At 36.7% G+C, this 20279-nt stretch overlaps 2 protein-coding genes across 2 annotated transcripts in view; both read left to right on the top strand.

Annotated features, from left to right (window-relative positions):
* Window positions 1-11189, top strand: part of LOC127426190 (metabotropic glutamate receptor 6-like) — a 32998-nt gene extending 21809 nt beyond the window's left edge. The window contains exons 9-11 of the mRNA XM_051672832.1: window positions 1071-1382; window positions 5666-5910; window positions 7749-11189. Of these exons, the coding sequence (XP_051528792.1) occupies window positions 1071-1382; window positions 5666-5905 (552 nt within the window). The 3' untranslated portion in view covers window positions 5906-5910; window positions 7749-11189. The remainder of the gene's footprint in view (window positions 1-1070; window positions 1383-5665; window positions 5911-7748) is intronic.
* Window positions 11190-12156: 967 nt separating this feature from the next.
* LOC127426201 (OTU domain-containing protein 5-A-like) lies at window positions 12157-20110 on the top strand. The gene is made up of 9 exons (XM_051672851.1): window positions 12157-13136; window positions 15700-15793; window positions 16056-16120; window positions 16792-16948; window positions 17046-17194; window positions 17308-17493; window positions 17588-17795; window positions 17886-17984; window positions 18863-20110. Exons 1-9 carry the CDS (start codon window positions 12579-12581, stop codon window positions 18982-18984), a joined length of 1638 nt encoding a protein of 545 aa, XP_051528811.1. The 5' UTR covers window positions 12157-12578; the 3' UTR covers window positions 18985-20110.
* The last annotated feature ends 169 nt before the right edge of the window (window positions 20111-20279 follow it).

Below are 20279 nucleotides of genomic sequence, written 5' to 3'. Positions count from 1 at the left end.
CATCATTCACTTTCATTTTATGGAAAAAAGAGGATTGAGGCTAACATACTGGAAAAAGAAAGTCATACGGGTTTGGAACAACATAAAGGTCAATGAATGATGATATAATTTTCAGTTTTATTTGAACTATCCCTTTAAGAATCCTGTTTTGAAATAGGAATAATTAGAGCAAAATACATAAGGATAGTAGCAATTCATCTGTTTTAATTTTATATACAGTATTAGATTAGATCAGATTAGAAATACCTGTGCTTATAAGGCAGACAATGAATAGTTTTGAAGTTTCAGGTAAGCTTAGGTTTAACTTGATTGTTTTTTTGTATTATTACTATTATTATTGTTAATTTTAATATAGTGGAAGGACATGTTTTTATTTTGTATGTTTTAGATTTTTATATCTTGTTTTACTATGTAAAGTGCCTTGAAAAGCTACCCTTAAAGGTGCCAAAAAAAAGTTTATAATTATTATTATTAAATATATAGATGCAAGAAAAACAAGACTAATCAAAATGTTGTATGCAAATAGATTAAATCCATAGTGAAAATTTTGCAATGATGTCATTGCAGTTTGTTAGATTGTAAAAGCGGAACATTTTATCAATGTAAGTCAATGGGAGATTTTCAAACATTAATCTTACATTTCTTAATCTTAAAGTTTACCAAATTAATCTCCAAAACAAAGTTGAAATAGAGTATGAATTAATTATTTGGAGAATAATCAGTACTAAATGAACAATGCAGATAAGTGTGTTCTGTATGTCTATATGGAACCCCTTAGTTCTCTGCAGCTACAGTGCTTTAGGTCTCAAAGACACTTTTGTTCATGGACCTTTTCACATTGAATAATTTAAGATGGATGAAAGATTTTAAGTATAGCACAGAGGTGCAGTAAATCCTCTGGAAGCTCTACTCTTTAGAGTCCTCTGTTAATAGTCACGCACACACATTATTATCTAGAGAAGTATTAGGTTTGAATTTTATCCTTAACAGTGGATTGTGATCTCAAAGACCATTGCGCAAAGACATTGATATTGTACAAATGTTTCTTCGTGACCTTTCTTTGATCACAGCTCCTGAGTATTTTCATTTGGTTTGGAGTGGTTCCTCCTCACACCAATATCGACTTTGAAGAGCTGCGTCCCCCCAACCCCGAGTATGCACGTGGGATCCTGAAATGTGACATGTCAGATCTCTCTCTGATCGGTTGTCTGAGCTACAGTATGGGGCTGATGGTCACATGTACAGTCTATGCCATCAAGAGCAGGGGGGTTCCCGAGACCTTCAATGAGGCCAAACCTATCGGCTTCACCATGTACACCACCTGTATCATCTGGTTGGCCTTTGTACCCATCTTCTTCGGCACATCACAATCCACAGAAAAGGTAATTTGTTAATAAAGCTATAGACGAAGATTAATATACTGTTATCTTCATAGAACAGCCAAGGTTAAACATTCTCTTTACAGAAAAAAACAAAAACAAAACATATATATATATATATATATATATATATATATATATATATATATATATATATATATATATAGAAAAAAATAATAGGATAAAGAACATGTTTTTGGTTTTCTGCAGTACCTTTTTTTTTTTTTTTTTTGCAGCAACATTTATTCGAAATGTTTATATGCTACAACAAGGTTCTATTTGTTGAAATTAGTAAATGCATAAGTTATCATGAACTAACAATGTACAATCATTGTTTACAGCATTTATGAATCTTAAAGTTAATTGATGAAAATACAACTGTTCATTGTTAGTTCTAAATGCAATATCTAATGTTAACGTATAAAACTTTTTATTTTAAAAATGTATCAGTACACGCTGAATATAACATTAACCAAGATTAATAAGTGCTGTAAAAGTATTGTTCATTGTTAGTTCATGTTAAATAGTGTTGTTAAATGGCTAAGTCATGCAGCTCTGAATGGTGCAAGCTGATAGGTTCTTTGAACTTGTTATAGGTTAGCCAATCAGTTTTCTCACGTGTGATATGTCAAGTCACTCGGATCACATGGTGTAAGCTGATTGGTACTTTGAAGTGTAATCTGGTAGCCAAAAAACTTGCATACTCTCTCTTTGACACATTTAAATTTGCTCAGTGTGCTGCGAGAGTTTTCTCTGAAAATGCTATTTGCTCAAGTGGTTGCTGGGGCATTTTCTTCTGTCAGCTTGCACGGTAAGGTCTGCTTTAGGCCATGACACATAGAAGCGTGCCTTTATCAAGAAAAGCCGTAGACAAATCAGGCACTGGCACACATCGCTATCTTAGGTTATTAGTTAAAATATGTCCATAGTACATAGCTAGGCTAAGTCACCAGTTAAATAAGCTCTGGGCTTTCCTGGTCCAGATGCTCATTATGAGTCAAGTCACTAGCCGTTTAAGCCTTTCAGCTAAGCAGGCTCAGGCACACATATAGATTTAGTTCATTAGCATTATACCATTTGGCCAAGCAGGCCAAGGCACACCTAGCTAGCATACACTCAGTGCACATGGCTCTTCAGAGCAGCAGCAGTACACAAGTCTTGGCGATAGATCTGCTTGTTTAGGGGGTTGTGCAGCTTCCTTGTTTGTTTTTGTTTTTTATGGGGGGTGCATTTATGTCTAATTGTGCAGCAGCATGTCATACATGCTTGATGCAGCCTGTCTTGTGTTTTTGTAATTGTGCAGCAGCAGTAGCATGTCCACATGCTTAACTCAGTATGTCTGTGTATTTTCTAGCAGTAGCAAGTCTCCGTAATTCCTCAGCAGCAGCAGGAGCGTAGCAGATCTAGTCCGCCAAGACCAATATCCTATCAATATGTCATACCTACTTTAACATGCTAAATCTTTTCGAGAGTTGTCATGATTGAACTAATGGTAACAAATACAACCTTAATGTAATGTGTTACCATTTAAACAATAATCAGATATCAGAAACCAGAAAAAATGAAAACTCATTATTTTCTCACTCTCAAAAACCCATATGATTTTCTTTCTTGAGTGAAACACAAAAGGTGCATTACAGTTCAAGTCTTCTGAAGTCATACAATAGCTTTGTGTAAGGAACAGACCAAAACTGAACAGTTATTCACTGAAAATCTTGACATTTGCCTGAGCTCTCCCTCTCCATTCTTTGGAGTCTGATCTTTTTTAATGAACGTGTTGATCCAGTTCACAAAACCGTTCTGAAAGTGTATCATTCATGAATCAAAACAAACCGATCCAGTTTTCGAGTTCAACTCTGACTGAATGATTAAAGAATAACAACTTAAATTTCGGTCTGTTCCTCATATAAATATATCGTGTGACTTCAGAAGACATGGAATATAGCGCATATGTTATATGGACCACTTTTCTTTTTTTGTGTGATTAAAGAATAGTTCACCCAAAAATTTAAATTCTCTCAATATTTACTCACCCTTATGCCATCCAAGATGTCTATGACTTTGTTTCTTCAGCAGACCACAAATAATGATTTTTAGAAGAATTTCTCAGCACTTTTGGTCCGTACAATGCAAGACAGTGGGTGCCAAAATTTTGAAGCTCCAAAAATCACATAGGTCAGCATAAAAGTAATCCATGTGACTCCAGTGGTTAAATCCATGTCTTCAGGATTTGATAGGTCTGGGTGAGAAACAGATCAATATTTTAGTAAATTTTTACAATAAATTCTCCTCCCTGCTCAGTCAATCTCCACTTTAACTTTCACATTCTTCTTTTGTTTGTGATGATTCACATTCTTCATGCATACGCCCCCCCCCCCCCCCCCCCCCCCACTTGGCAGGGAGAAGAATTTCTAGAAAAAAATTAACTTAAATATTTATCTATTTCTCACCCACACCTATCATATAGCTTCAGAAGTTATAGATTTAACCACTGAAGTTTTATAGATTATGCTGCCTTTACATGCTTTTTCGAGCATAAAAATTTTGGCACCCATTCACTTGCATTGTATGGACCTACAGAGCTGAAATATTCTTCTAAAAATAATAATTTGTGTTCTGCAGAAGGAAGAAAGTCATACACATCTGGGATGGCATGAGGGTAAGTAAATGATGAGAGAATTATCCTTTTTGGATGAACTATTCCTTTAACATTTTTATTTGGTTTAACATAAAACAACAACAAACAAACAAAGATTTTGACTCACTTTCATTATATGGAAAATAAATTCTTCAAAAATCCACCTTTTGTAGTCTGCTTAGGAAAGAAAGTCATACTGGTTTGAACCACATGAGGGTGAGATGATATTTCTGGGTGAACTGTGCCTTTAACATAATTCCTATTTAATTGCAAAACTGTTTTGTAAGCCTAAAAATGTACTGTTGAGATGCTACAGTAGTCACACTTCATGCATTTAGTCATTCAGTTTTCCATGTCTCTTCATCCTGTGGGGGATGGTTTTGCTTACAAAGCAGAGGGATTTAAAAATGGAAAGTATACTCTGACTAATAGAGAGAGGTCTTTTAGTGACCGGTCAACCACAAAGCTCTTGCCCCTCAAGTGCTCAAGTCTTTTTAGTTCTTCTAAATAAAAAGAAAGGCATGCAAGAAAAAGAGACCAGATATGCCCAAGTGCCTGCAGGGGCTTGCCAATATATTTTTGTGCACTGTTATCTTACATTTTATCATATTGAGTTTGAATTTTAAAGTCTACTTTGAGTAGCTTTATAATTCCCTGGATTTTTTAAATTTGTGTTATTTTCTTCATTTATAAAGTTAAACATCATATTACAGTAAGATATGAGTTGGGCTTTTGTAAAATTTCTGTAAAGGCACTTTAGTTGTGTATTGCAGGAGACTTCAAGCAGTCTTTATTTTGTTACCAGCATTAGCTTTGTATAATCTCATGAAATGTCAGAGGTCTCCATAGGCTATTATGGTATTTATATATTATAAATCAACTTTGTGTTTGCGTGTTCGGCAGTTGTCATATATGAATGACTCACATGCCTATAAACATGATGCATCAGTTATTGCCTGTGAGGCTTTATTCTTCTGGCTCTCATTAGCTGCTGAATATCAGTGAAGATTATACAGTGGAGTTCAAAAGTCCAATTGTTAAAGTTCTTGACAGCATGCACTCGAGCTGGCATGGACTCCACAAGTTTGTTCAAAACATCATGATTTATTTTGTCCCAGCATGATTTGAGAGTATTCCAAAGAGCGTTTTTTTTGTTGTTTTTTTTAACAAAGGTGTTAACATGGTCAGTGTTACATATTTACTTATTTTATTAGTGACCTAGAAATAGAGCAGAATCTTAAACACTTATAATTATTTTTTTTATCATTTCTTGTTTTTAAATTTGCTACAACTTTGTTTAGATTTTAAATCCTGCATTTTCAGTGTGACTTTTGAACCCTACTGTACAGTATGGAGCCCTACTGTGGCTCTTACACAGAATATAATTATTAGAATAATATAGAAGTGTTAATGAAATCATTTGATTTCATGACCCATTATCTCACAGTAATAGTCATTATTACACTGATCTCCAAAAATGAATTGATCTCTCAACATTATCCCTGTGACAGTAAACAGAGAGTATGCATGCATAATGTGGAGTGATATCTCAGCATTTAAACCCTGATGGTTCATCTACATCATGTGATAGGTCATGGCCGAGGGCACGCTGAACATAACCTCTTAATCTTTTTCCGTCCTCAACCAGATGTTCATTCAGACCACCACGCTGACTGTGTCTATGAGCTTGAGTGCCACGGTGTCCCTGGGAATGCTGTACATCCCCAAAGTCTATGTGATCATCTTCCATCCAGAACAGAATGTTCAAAAACGCAAGCGTAGCTTCAAAGCCGTGGCTCAGGCTGCCACCGTCTCCACTCATCTCTCGCAGAAATCCAATGACAAACAGAACGGAGAGACCAAAATTGAACCAGATAGATCCCAGTAAAGGAGGTAAAGAAACTGTTTTGTGTTGACTTTGCAGCCCATCAACAACCTGTATTGAACAATGGCGTCATGCAAGTGTTTTATTTGAGGGGGCACCAGTGGTGTTCACGACTCACTTTGTGCCCTAGGCCAAAAAACCATACCAAACTCACAAAACAACTTAATCTAGTAGGGCGTAACTGGGCCAAAGGCACACCTTAAGAACCTCACAAAGTGTATCAAGACTGAAAAAATACTTTTTATTTGATTTTACTTTTTATTGAATATTGATGAAGCAACATCATTTGTGTGAAAATAAATAATAACGGAAGGTTGTTTTGATAAAATAAAAAAAATAAAAAATAAAAAAGGAGTAACACACTTGGAGTAAAAGGACCCCAGGGAGGTTATAGTGATATTGTGTAAATATAGGGACAATAGTTACAGGGAAAAATTTGTCAACTAATGCAAATTATTTTGAGACAGTAAGATGCTTTTTAGTAACAAATTAAGATAAGAATTATTAAAAATAACCACTTCAGAAAAGAGTTAACCATTTCCTGTTAATTTCAAACACATTTGGCATTTAATCACATCACAAGTATTCTATAAACTAATAATAAATTTAAAAAAAAAACCCACTCCAGCCTAACAGACACTCTTTTTAAATACCAATAAAACAGAACATTAAGCATTAAATGCATAAAATAACACTTACTTTCAACATATGTTCACCCCATCCAGTCCCATGTAAGGCATGCTGGAAAATGGAAATCCCCTGCCCATTTTCATTAATGCTACAAAAAGTATTTATGAAGTCCACAGATAGATTAAGTAAACTTAAATTTTACAAATTTAATTGGATTGAATGCAATAAAATCAAGTTGTGACAAAATGTTCTAGAATTGTGTTGCTTTAGTTCATTTTAATTAAGTAAAATAAACAACCTGCAAAATCCTTTTTTTTAGTATATATATATATATATATATATATATATATATATATACATAAAACTTTTGATTTAATCACCTTGAACAAAATAAGTATTTTGTCTCAATATAAATATATGATGATTTCAGGGATTCTCATTAGCTACATAAATTTGCAACATATTAAAATAATCAAAATCAAACTTTAGACACTGCATGCAATGATCTCATGGATCAGGACAATTTTGCTGTGTATAGTGACAAACAGGTTTTAAGGAAAGTGCTGTGGTAGTTTTTGTTGCTGTTTAGCGTTTTGTGAAAAAATACAATCAAAAGTGCATTTTACCCTGGGGGGCCTTTGCCCCGTTGTACCCTACTATATGTAGTTATTGTTATAATGAAAAAGGTGATAATGATTTGTTAGTCTAGTGGTAACGTTTTTATTCAGCCTAATAATTTTAGTAAAACAAGAAAAATTGTGAGTGAGCTTGACAGCCAGTTATCACAGTGCACTTTCGTTTCATGCAAAAGAGCAAGGCACATTATAAATATCATCTTTTGTGTTAAGTAACGAGTTTCGAGTGATGCGAGATTGGAAAATGATGACAGGGTAACCTACCTCTTCAAACAAATGTTCTTCAGAAAGTGCAGCTTGATTCGACTGCCCAAATTTAGACATGTAAATGGATCATTTTTGCAACAGATTTTTAGACGAAACTAAATGATCAAAGATTCTTTGGATTTTTGGATGTTGCAACTTGGATCATTCTAAGGGGGCATGTTCCCCCTCAGTTTGAATGTGTGTGACAATTATGGTACTGAATCATAGACTACCTGAAAAGTTTTGCATGAACTTTTTTTATTTTTTATTTTAAATGGTCTGCAATTTGATTTGTACTTGACCATGTTTCACAGCATCTAAAATTTTCTCCATAGATTTATCTCTAGGTTACCAAGGCTTTTGAGACATGCGTCCTGCTACAACCAAGCTGAGGAGATGATCAAGACAATATCTTTCAAGCAAACTCTTGAGTTTGCTAAATCACATTCAGTTTGCAACTTCAAACGAACAAGTCACCAAAGGATGTGGTCGTTTTTGTCACATTTGTGATGATACAAGTGTACGAGTGAGAATGGTGCTGAAATATTGATATGTACAATATGTACATAAATTACAGGATCAATGGATACCTTATGTGGAACTGTCATATCAGCTTTGAAGCGGAAACATATTTGCCCCTTTTTCCTGGTTACCACTGCATCACCAGTTGATTTGAAATGAGAAGTAAATTCATGAGGAAGAAGCCTGTCCAAAAAGACTCCCTTTGGGGAAAAGAAAAACTTCACCACCAGCATTTGCTCCAAATGTACATGGAATCGGACAAACCATTTCAACAACCAACTTCAGAGCATCACATGATTTATCAATCAGCTCTATTGTCTCTTTATCCAAAGTACAGATTATATATGATCAAATAAGACTGGTATAATTGATGGACAGTGACATTATGGGAGTAGATCAATTGGTGTTTGGTGTTGTCAAAGACCACAGCTACTGTTGAGACAACTCTTTTTTTCAACAATTCAACCGATGGAGTGCAAATACACAGATGTTCCGCACTCTTTGAAGTCTTCGCTTTTGAAAATGTGCCATAACTTTGTTTCATAATAAATGTATTTAAGTGTCTTGTGTGCAATCCTTATAATAGGCAATATCCTGTATTCTTAAAGGTTCTGTAAGCGATATAAGCTGTTCTAGAATCTCCATCAACTGAGCCGTTGGATTAGCCACACCCCCTGTTTCCAAAACCCTGCACTCCAAAGAGTCCAGATGAGTTTTATTTTTACTGAGACCGACATCGAGCAGGAGCTGTTGTCAAAAGCAACAGCAGCAAAATAGCACCCTCAACTGACAACTGTTATGAGCAACATAGCATAAAAATGGCATTAAGCCTCAATAATTCGCTGCAGCTACAATACTATGAGAACAAGCAAAATTATTGACAGGCAGAAAGCATCAGAGACTGCAGACACAGAGCTGTCATAGAGAAAGGTGTGATACCTCACAACACTTATTTCATTAATATATTTCGGGGAGTAGGACATTTTTTTGCATACCTTTCCATGAAAAAAAAAAAATTGCTTACAGCACCTTTAATCATGTTTTTTTTTTATTTATTTTTTTTATTATATATTACCAAAAAAAAAAAAACATGACAATCTGTAATAAAAACAAAGTTTCTGTAAGACCCAATGGTAACACTTTACAATTAGGTTCCATTTGTTAACATTAGTCATCATGAACTAACAATGAACAATATATTTTTATAGCATTTATTAATCCTGGTTAATGTTAGTTTATAAAAACACAACTGTTCATTGTTAGTTCATTAATATTAACGTATACAACGTTTAATTGTAAAAAGTTAACAAATGGAATCATATTGTATAGTGTTATCGACCCACTTTGAGATATCTATTTTATTCATGTTTCCTTAAACTCGAGATATTGATTTTAAAAGAAATATATGATATAGACTTGTAGGGACTACAGACGACTAAATAAATGAAAATGATGACAAAATCTCTTTTAGTTTTAGAGACTGACATTCATATCATTTTAGTTTCATGCAGCTGGCATTCAGAGTACACATATACTTCCTTTGTATTCGTAGAGGGTAAAAAAAGAACCCGCATTGGTCTGCTGATCTACTCATAGTTCTTCCTGAATTTGCTAAGTCAAATAACACTTAGTTTAAGCCACAACACCAGAAGCTTGCAGTATTTATTTCAAGAAGCAGTTACAGTAATATTACAGGATGACCAGACAGTTTAACTCAGGTGTAAAGTAGGCGTACTTAGCCTAGATGAATGTTGTGGATGTCTTTATCTTCAGATAAAAAAGAACACTGAGGAAATGTATTAATTGAATGCATGTTGAATAAAAAATTATTTAATAAAATCCTGACAAAATGAGTATTAAACTTGGAAATCAGTACATCACTTTGCAGAAATCAGTGAGTCTATGTATGGTACAGCATACTACCACACTGCTCTTACTATTTCTGCAGTATATAGCATGTCTACTGTACATAGCATGTGAATTTTCTGTATGCATGGAATACCTGGATGACCTACCACCAGGGTTGGGAGAGTTGGGAGGGTTACTTTTAAAATGTATTCCACTACAGATTACAGAATACATGCTGTAAAATGTAATTTGTAACGTATTCCGTTAGATTACTCAAGGTCAGTAACGTATTCTAAATACTTTGGATTACTTCTTCAGCACTGGTAGATTTTTTCACTTGTTTTGACTATAAAAACTCTGCCAGTACAGTAAGACAAAATACACATGTTAAACATACATTCTCTGAAAAACCTAAATATCTTATGTAGTGTTGTTTCTAAAACAAGATAAATCAAATTGATCTTGTTTTAAGGATTTTTAGATATTTTTACAGGAAAACAATACAAAAATTATTATCAAGAATACGATTTTTGCCCTAATATCAAAGGTCTTACTAGAAGAAAAGAAATTATGATCCAACGTGAATTTTCTTGATAAAAAATATGATCGTGTCTGGTAACGTGCATGTAAAAAGGCTAGAAATAGCATTTTAGCTTAGCGTAAAGATGACAATTTACACAAGGTTTATTTCTATTTCTTCTGCTCCAAACTTACTTCAAACGTACTTCTCTGTCTGCTCGTATGAATGTAACACATCATAAGAAAGTGTTTCACAGCTTTTCAAATGCACTTTGGATCGCATGATTTATATGTATAAATGTTTTCCATCTGAAAGGACTAAATATTAAATGAAACAAATGACAATAAAATGCAACGTTATCTCTTCAGTAATCAAAATACTTTTTGAATGTAACTGTATTCTAATTACCAATGATTTAAATTGTAACTGTAGTGGAATACAGTTACTTATATTTTGTATTTTAAATACGTATTCCTGTTACATGTGTTCCGTTACTCCCCAACACTGCTTACCACGCTTTAATGTGCTATCACGTAGATCGGAAATACGAGTTTGCCACTGGGCAATTGCACATGAACATAATTAAAGTCAGAAAATAATATTAAAAAGTTCAGATTTATTTAGCAAGTTCCCGACTTGGGAAGCCACGCTGACTGGTGATCATTCAGAAATCAATAAAAATCTAAGTTTTATTACTTTTATGCTGCCTTTATGTGCTTTTTGGACCTTCAAAGTTCTGGCAACCATTCACTTGCATTGTATGGACCTACAGAGTTGAGATATTTTTCTAAAAATCTTAGTTGGTGTTAAGCAGAAGAAAGAAAGAGGGTGAGTAAATGATGAGATCATTTTCATTTTTGGGTGAACTATTACTTTAAGCATGCAAATAATTGAGGTCATGTGACAATGTAACATTCTGCAGTTTTACATTTTTGCCATTGCATAATGCATACTGTTAAATAGACTCCCAACTGAAAAAGACCTGCTAAAGCCAGCCAAAGCTGGTTGGCTGGTCTTTGCTGGTTTAAGATGGTCTCTCTTGGTCAAGCTGGAGCCAAAGGAACTTTTAAGGCAAGTCAGTCCACTCGGCGGCCATCTTTGGAACATTTTCAGGCAGCTATTTTCAACATCTACAAGCCAAAGTCGCTTTCAAGGCAAGTCAGTCCAGTCGGCCGCCATCTTTGGAACACTTTCAGGCAGCTACTTTCAATGGATACAAGCCAAAGTGCTTTCGAGGCAAGTCAGTCCACTCGGCGGCCATCTTTGGAACGCTTTCAATAAGCTATTTTCAATGGATACAAGCCAAAGTAGCTTTCAGGGCAAGTCAGTCCACTCGGCGGCCATCTTTGGTACGCTTTCAGGTAGCTATTTTCAATGGATACAAGCCAAAGTCTCTTTAAAGGCAAGTCAGTCCATTCAGCCGCCATCATTGGAACGCTTTAAATAGCCTCTGTACAAGCGGCATAAAAGTACATATGCCCTATCTACTTGAATGGGGAAATACCAAAATCTCCAAAATGTCTGGCCAATATTAGGATCGAAGAACATATTTCAAATCAGCAGTTAAATCAGACAACAATAGTATCATAAATTGTGCTTCTTTAGCTCAGATCACGCTAATAAAAAAAATATATATATTTTTCAGGCTGGTCCAGCAAATCTACGTTCTCGAGCTGACTGACAGGCAATGTCTGTAAAAGGTGATTGGCTCTTTTACCTAAAAGGCGGGACTCCTTTTCTACATCCGCCATTTTGGGCGTTCCAATTTCTCCCATTCATTTTAATACAAGTGCTCCGTCTCGTGCTAAATAGTCTTTGCAGGAGTTCTGGTGGTTTTGGGCTGACCAGCTTAAAAGTACCCAAAATCCTCTTAAGATCAGCCAACAGAACTGCGTGACCAGCTTAAACTAGTCAACCAGCTTAGGCTGTTCTGTTTTAAAAATGTAGTACGCCACTTTGCCGTTAAAGCAGTAGGGAGCAGTGCGGAACAATATTAGCCCGTATCTTAACATGACGAAGAGAAAGCGTCGGAAGTGACGTAAAAAATCGCATTGTGGTTTGTTGATGTTTGTGTCCAACTTTCGCTCGCTGTTACGAAAGGAAAACCTCGAACTCAAAGGAGTAAAGTCGTTTTGTAACGATCGTATTTATACACCGATGTCAGGACGGGTGTAATTATACATGTGTCGAGTCAGACTGCTTATATACAAGTGAAAAGCCGTTTATTCTGTCTGGGCGAGTCATAACAACATAAATCACCGCAAGCTGGCCAACTATGACAATCCTCCCGAAAAAGAAACCGGCCTCGACAGTCGGTGGCGGCGATCACACGGACGAACCGGACAGACGTGGCGGCTCTGAGTCGCACTCGCACTCTCACTCTCATCCGCTCGGAGGACGATCGGTGTCGAGACCCAGGGCCTCTCCGCCGCCGTGGTCATACCAGGCCACGCCGCACACGTCTAGAGAGGAGCGGCGGATCGAGACGAGCGCTCGCCCGCAGCCAGCCTCCCCGCAGCCTGGTCCCACTGGAGCTCCGGTCGGTCAGTGTGAAAGCAGCGCGAACTCCGTCGGAGGTCGTGTAGAGTTACCGTGCGGTGCAGGTGTTGTTGGAAGCTGCTGCTCGGGACATGGACTCAGCAAGCGGAGACGGCAGGCGGTTTGCTCCAGCGGTTTGACAGGTGGAGGAGGAAGAGTGGGAGGAGGAGGAGGAGGAGGAGGGGGTGGTAGTCCTGTCTCGGAACCCGAGGAGGGAGCAGGAGGCAACAACAGTGAGGATGAGTATGAGAATTCGGCCGGACTTCAGCTTGTGGATCCAGCCACAATTGAGCAGGTATTGGACAGCAGAAGTATCACTATTTATTTTACATGACACTGTACTTAAAAACAAAAAGACAACAACACAGCCAACCTATAATAGAAAGGCATTATATATATATATATATATTTAAAAAAAAAAAAAAAAAAAAAAAAAAAGTCATTCTTATCAGGGTTTGAAGTATCACTATATTAGTTGGCAACTTGAGGACTGGATGCAAGATCGGTCATTGAGAATAATCCAAAAACCCATTAAATGCATAGCTGTAGTTCTTAAACCTAATAGAAAGATCTAGATCTATATTATATTGTCTATATTATATTTAAAGTGGTCATGACTTGAATACATTTTTCCTTGATCCTTTGACATAGAAGAGGTCATTGTACGATAAAAACATACTGTAAGTTTCAGAACTCAAAACTTTCTCCTCACTGCAAAAAGAGCATTTGCTGAAATCAAGCTGCCGAAACGACTCGTTCTCTACTTCCTCCACATTGTGATGTCACACTGTGGTATAGGTTTGCATATGACTGCCTCCACAACAACACATCAACGCCTACATGCCTTTAATCACTTCTGTAGCCCCGCCCAGAGATGGAGAGGAGAGAGAGCAGGTCAGTGTCAATCATAACAGTGGGCGTTTACTGTCAAGTCTTAAAGGAGAAGCAGCACCAAAACCGAGCGTTTCTGACACAGGGTCAGAACGAGTGTGGAAAATGATCATGTTTTACAAATATATGACTGTGTTTTGTGGAAAATTTTTACTAATATCATACAGTGCACTCAGAAAGTATTCAGACCCATTCATGTTTTTCACATTTTGTTATGTTGCAGCCTTAAGCTAAAATGCTATATATAATTTTTTTTCACATCAGTCTACACTCAATACGCCATAATGACAGAGCAAAAACCAGATTTTTCATAACTTTGCAAATTTATTAAAAAGAATAAACATCACATTGACATAAGTATTCAGACCCTTATCTCAGTACTTAGTTGAAGCACTTTTGGCAGCGATTACAGCCTCAAGTCTTTTTGGGTATGGTGTGACAAGCTTTGCACACCTGGATTTGGGGATTTTCTGCCATTCTTCCCTGCAGATCCTCTCAAGCTCTGTCAGGTTGGATGGGGACCGTCGGTGGACAGCCATTTTCAGGTCTCTCCAGATATATTTGATTGGGTTCAAATCCGGGCTCTGGCTGGGCCACTCAAGGACATTCACAGAGTTATCCCTAAGCCACTCTTATGTTGTCTTGGCTGTGTGCTTAGGGTCATTGTCCTGTTAGAAGGTGAACCTTTGGCCCAGTCTGAGGTGCTGAGCGCTCTGAACCAGGTTTTCATTAAGGATATCTCTGTATTTTGCTGCATTCAGCTTTCCTTCAACCCTGACCAGTCCCCCAGTCCCTGCCACTGAAAAACACCCCCACAGCATGATGCTGCCTCCACCATGCTTCACTGTTGGGATGGTATTGCGCATTTGATGAGTGGTGCTTGGTTTCCTTCAGACATGATGATTGGAATTGAGGCCAAAAATTCAATGTTTGTTTCATCAGAACAGAGAATCTTGTTTCTCACAGTCTGAGAGTCCTTTAGGTGCTTTTTTATGTGTCTTACACTGAGGAGAGGCTTCTGTCTGGCCACTCTGCCATAAAGCCCAGATCGGTGGAGTGTTGCAGTGATGGTTGTCTTTCTGCAAGTTTCTCCCATCTCCACACATGATCTCTGGAGCTCAACTAGAGTGAACATCGGGTTCTTGGTCACCTCTCTTACCAAGGCTCTTCTCCCCCGATTGCTCAGTTTGGCTGGGCAGCCAGCTCTAGGAAGAGTCCTGATTGTTCCAAACTTCTTCCATTTAAGATTTATGGAGGCCACTGTGCTCTTGGGAACCTTCAATGCAGCTGAAATATTTTTGTAGCCTTCCCCAGATCTGTGCCTTGACACAAGTGTCATAGCAAAGGTCTGAATACTTATGTCAATGTGATATTTCAGTTTTACCTTTTTAATAAATTTGCAAAGTTATAATCAAGTTTTTGCTTTGTCATTATGGGGTATGGAGTGTAGATTGATGTGGAAAAAAATATAATTTAAAGCATTTTAGCATAAGGCTACAACATAATAAAATGTGAAGGGGTCTGAATACTTTCTGAATGCACTGTAAGTGAACATCAAGGAACATATCAAAATAATTTTAAAAAGGCATGTCATGACCCCTTTAAATCGAATTGGTTTGCTCCTACCCTCATTCTAACTGCACAGCACACTGATATACACGTGATCTACCAGTCAATCTCAAGAGTGTTTCACTACGTTCAGTCTTGAAAGAAATATTTTCTAATGATAAACTTTTCTAGACTGAGAAAAACTTTGAATGACACTGCAAGTTAGAGTAAAGAGGCAACCCAAGACTAACCATCTCATTAGGCAATATGAAATTCGTGCATTTTTGAGTGTCCAAAATTTTTTTGTCTTGTATGCTTTTTGGTGGTTGGAATAAATACTGCAAAAACAAACAAACAAACACTTTATTTCCTCATTGTTCTAAAATACTTCTGTTTGGTTGGTTGTTTTTTGCCTACAGCAAGAAGAATGGTTCGAGAAAGCCTTGAGGGAAAAGAATGGCTTTGAAATAAAAAAAATGAAGGAAGACGGAGCATGTCTTTTCAGAGCAGTCGGTAATATTACTGTTTTTCCTGTGTTTGTCCAAAAGTTACTTGATTTGAAACTGAGTTAGTTCTCATTTTTCAAATTTTTAGGACATAGCAGCACTTATGTGTTGTACTCTACTAAAATAGTAATTTTAAAGCATGGATGTAACCATACAGTTTTACAGTGCACAGAAACCTTGTTTTTGTAAGTGGGTATTATATCACTATCAGACTGCCACTTGACACTGTTATAGATTGTGCCTGTAATATGGATTTTTTTTTTTTTAAGCTGATCAAGTATATGGGGACCAAGATATGCACGATGTGGTACGGAAACACTGTATGGATTATTTGGTGAGTCCATTCAAATATTTAACAGAATATTCCGGCTCAATCGACAGAATTTGTGGCATAATGTTGGTTACCACAAAAATGTAATTTTGACCTGCTCCTCTTTTACTTTAAAAAGTCACTTACAATGGAAGTGAATAGGAGCCAATCTGTAAACGTTTAAATACTCACTGTTTCAAAGGTATAGCCACAAGACATAAACAAAATGCGTGTAACATGATTTTAATGTGATAAAATCACTAACTTACCTTTTCTGTTTAAAGTAAAATCCAATTTATAACTTTGCCATTATGACGTTACGCCTTAAACCCTAAAATGACTGTAAAATTGATGATTTATACTTCATACAACTTCATACAGCTCAAATAATATAGGAGTTTTAACAGAAAAATTAAAGTGCTTTTATAAAATAATAACCTTCACAGTTCTGCCTTTTAAACCATAAAAAAAAAAAAAAAAAATTCTAGAAAAAGCGAGACGAGTCAAAATTGTATTTTTTATTTTTTTGGAAATCAACATTATGCCACAAATGCTGTCGATTGATCTTAACTTGTATTGAACCCGGAATATTCTATTAACAGCAAATGACTTTCAATTAATAAATTAACTTTAAAATGCTTTAATTTAGTTTTTGGTTTATGATTCATTGTTAACCCTCTACACTTCAATTGCAGACGAAAAATGCAGATTACTTCTCCAGTTATGTCACAGAGGACTTCACCACATATATTAACAGGAAGAGGAAGAACAACTGCCATGGCAACCACATTGAGATGCAGGCCATGGCAGAAATGTACAACCGGCCAGTGGAGGTTTATCAGTATGGTGTCGGTTAGTAAGATTCATAGATGTCTGTTCAACTCTTTACATCTTATGCATTAAAAAAGGCATTTTCGCTGTATATGGTAACTCTTGTTTTGTTTTACAGAGCCAATTAACACGTTCCATGGCATCCACGAGAACAACGATGAGCCGATTCGTGTCAGTTACCACAAAAACGTCCATTATAACTCTGTGGTGAATCCCCACAAAGCCAGTATTGGGGTTGGGTTGGGCCTCCCCTCCTTCAAACCAGGGGTAGGTGTTCTAAATAAGTCATATGAACATACATGTTATGTTATAAGGGTGGTGTAGTGGTCTGAGAACTGCATATATTAGCCTCCTGTAATGGCCGTTCTGTCTCTCTATAGTACGCTGACCAGTCTCTTATGAAAAACGCCATTAAGACCTCTGAGGAGTCATGGATTGAGCAGCAGATGCTGGAGGACAAGAAGAGAGCAACAGATTGGGAGGCCACCAATGAGGCCATCGAGGAGCAAGTGGCTCGTGAGTCTTACTTGCAGTGGCTGCAGGACCAAGAGAAGCAAGCGAGACAGGTATAAACCAACCCACTTCATATCTGTGTTTATTATTCCAATCTGAGCACATTTGCACTGCATGTTTGTTATTTTAACACGTCTCGCTCTTCAGCCTCGTAAGGCTAGCGCCACCTGCAGCTCCGCCACAGCCACCACATCCAGTGGCTTTGAGGACTGGGGATGCCGTTCGCCACGTCAGCGTAGCTCTGCCCCCTCTCCAGAGCATCCCGGCCCAGCTCACCCTGAACCCCCTGTCAAACCCCCCTCCCCAGCAGGAGCCTCGCTGGTTCTTCCCAAACCCCCCTCACCATGTGCCCCAGGTCTGTATGTTTGTATTTGTGTGTTTGCTAATGCACAGCTCTCCCTCAATACCTCATAGGTAAAATTTTCTTCCTTGCTTTCCTCTCAAGGGCCAAGTCATCAGTCTTCTGCCAACTCGTCCCTGGTGTCTCTCTACCCAACCCGGGGGTACAGAACTATAATGCAGGATATGTCACCTACGGCCTTCGGTAAGGCATCATATGTTTCAGTAGCTTATTTTAAAGCCTAATTCTATAAATGTTCATTATTTACAGAATTAGGGCTCACAGAAGGCCCATTACAAACATTAAATAATTCTGGTCATGAAATATTTTGGCTAATTTGATGATACTTTAAAAACTGATAAGAATGTAGTTGTCACTGCTCCATTTAAAGGAATATTCTGGGTTCAATACAAGTTAAGCTCAATCGACAGCATTTGTGGCATAATATTGATTACCACTAAAATAAATTTTGGCTTGACCCTCCTTTTCTTTAAAAAAAAAAAGCAAAAGTCTGGGTTACAGTGAGGAAGTGAATGGGTGGTTTCAAAAGCGTGTTGTGGGGGCCTGGGTAGCTCAGTGGTAAAATACGCTGGCTACCACCCCTGGAGTTCGCTAGCTTGCTAGTTCGAATCCCAGGGCGTGCTGAGTGACTCCAGCCAGGTCTCCTAAGCAACCAAATTGGCCCGGTTGCTAGGGAGGGTAGAGTCACATGGGCTAAACTCTGTGTGGTCACTATAATGTGGTTCGTTCTCGGTGGGGCGCGTGGTGAGTTGAGCGCGGTTGCCGCGGTGGATGGCGTGAAGCCTCCACACGCGCTGTCTCCGTGGCATTCACTTCCATTGTAAGTGACTCACTGTAACTTTAATTTTTGCTTTTTGTTTTTAAAGAAAAGGACGGACGAATCAGTTATTTTTTGTGGTAATCAACATCATGCCACAAATGCTGTTGATTGAGCTTTCATCTTAAAATATGTCAAATCTATTGCACAGAATTATGCAAATTTGTGCTGGAAATCAACACAAAAAATGCCAAAAACAAACAAACAAGACTCCTTAGTTAAGATGTGGTTGCTTTATTTTAAGGTTTAACAGATTGGGAAAATGACGACGTTCTGGCCTCAGTACTAGCTGCTTCACAACAAGAATACCTCGATAGTTTGAAGAAAAATGCAATGCACAGAGAATCTTCTTCAGACTGCAGTTGATGTATTGGACAACATAGCTTGCAGCACAAACCATGGAGCAACACGCTGTTCACAGCTGCAGTTCATTATTTCAAAACCATGCAACATTTTTTCCTCTCCCCTCTTTTTAAACACTGTTTTCTGATCTGTCCCAGTTTTTTTTTTTTTTTTTTTTGCTAACCCATTTTCCTTTTTCATTAAGCTCCATGGACTTAGTTAGGTGCATGTTTAAGAAATCATTGTAAACTGAATATTATAAATATAATCTTGACTGTTTATTATTATCAGTTTTCTTTTTTGTAGTAGAATAAATTATACTAATTTGCATAAGCAGATAACATGTTTTGAATGAATGTTTTGATTTTCTTTTTTTTTTTTTTTTTTTGTGAGTATTTTTCAATACTAATGCAGCAAGCTGCAGGTTTTTGGTTATTTAATGATGTCCAATAAACATTTTGTTTGCTGATTATATACCAGAAAACTGAAATATATAATTTGATGTTTGTGCACTGTCAAAAGTGTTTAGTGAATTTAGAGGATTAGTATTGAACATCTAACTATCTGTTGGCACATCATAACATACTGTAGCATGTCTTCACAAACGGTTCAAAGAAAAGTTATAAAGTGTATATACCATTGAATACAATTCACACAATTTTTGCAAGGTGGGCTAAGAAAATCAAATTATTAAAATGTAGAATCTCTCAAAATCATGCGAGAGTGTTCATATTGTTTCCAGCTAACTCTTTATATGAATATGCAGTGAGGCCCAAAAGTCTGGGAGCACATTAAAAATCTGGGATTGAAAATCTAATTTAAACATGGAAATAAAAAGAAAGTTGTTGGAAATTTAAAACAAAGAAACATAATTTAAAATGTATAAGAAATATTTAAGATTGTGTACCATCACTAATGAAATAAGTAAGTTTGTGACATTAACTACTACTATGTTCAAAAGGTCAGATTTCCTTGCTTTTATTGAAACACAAGATGCTCTTTGGAACGTTTTTAAATCATGCTGGATAACAAGGATCATCAGGTTTTACACAAACGTCATACCAGCTTGTGGCATGGTGTCATTAAAGCAAAAGGAGAACAGACCAAATACAAAAAAAAAAAAAAAAAAAATCTGTAATGAATGTTAATGTTTTAGTATTAATTTTCTCTTAAATTATGCTGAAAATATCATTTGTTGTGAAAAAAAAAAAATTATATATATATATATATATAAAAAAATATAAGCATTTTCCCCAGTGGTCTCAGACTTTTGGGCACTATTGTATTGTATGTAACAAAAACAATAAATAGAAATATAT

The sequence above is a fragment of the Myxocyprinus asiaticus genome, chromosome 35 (genome assembly GCF_019703515.2).
Source record: "Myxocyprinus asiaticus isolate MX2 ecotype Aquarium Trade chromosome 35, UBuf_Myxa_2, whole genome shotgun sequence".
NCBI classification, from domain to species: domain Eukaryota; kingdom Metazoa; phylum Chordata; class Actinopteri; order Cypriniformes; family Catostomidae; genus Myxocyprinus; species Myxocyprinus asiaticus.
Note: the sequence above shows the minus strand (reverse complement) of the source record. Positions and strands in the feature narration are given on the sequence as shown.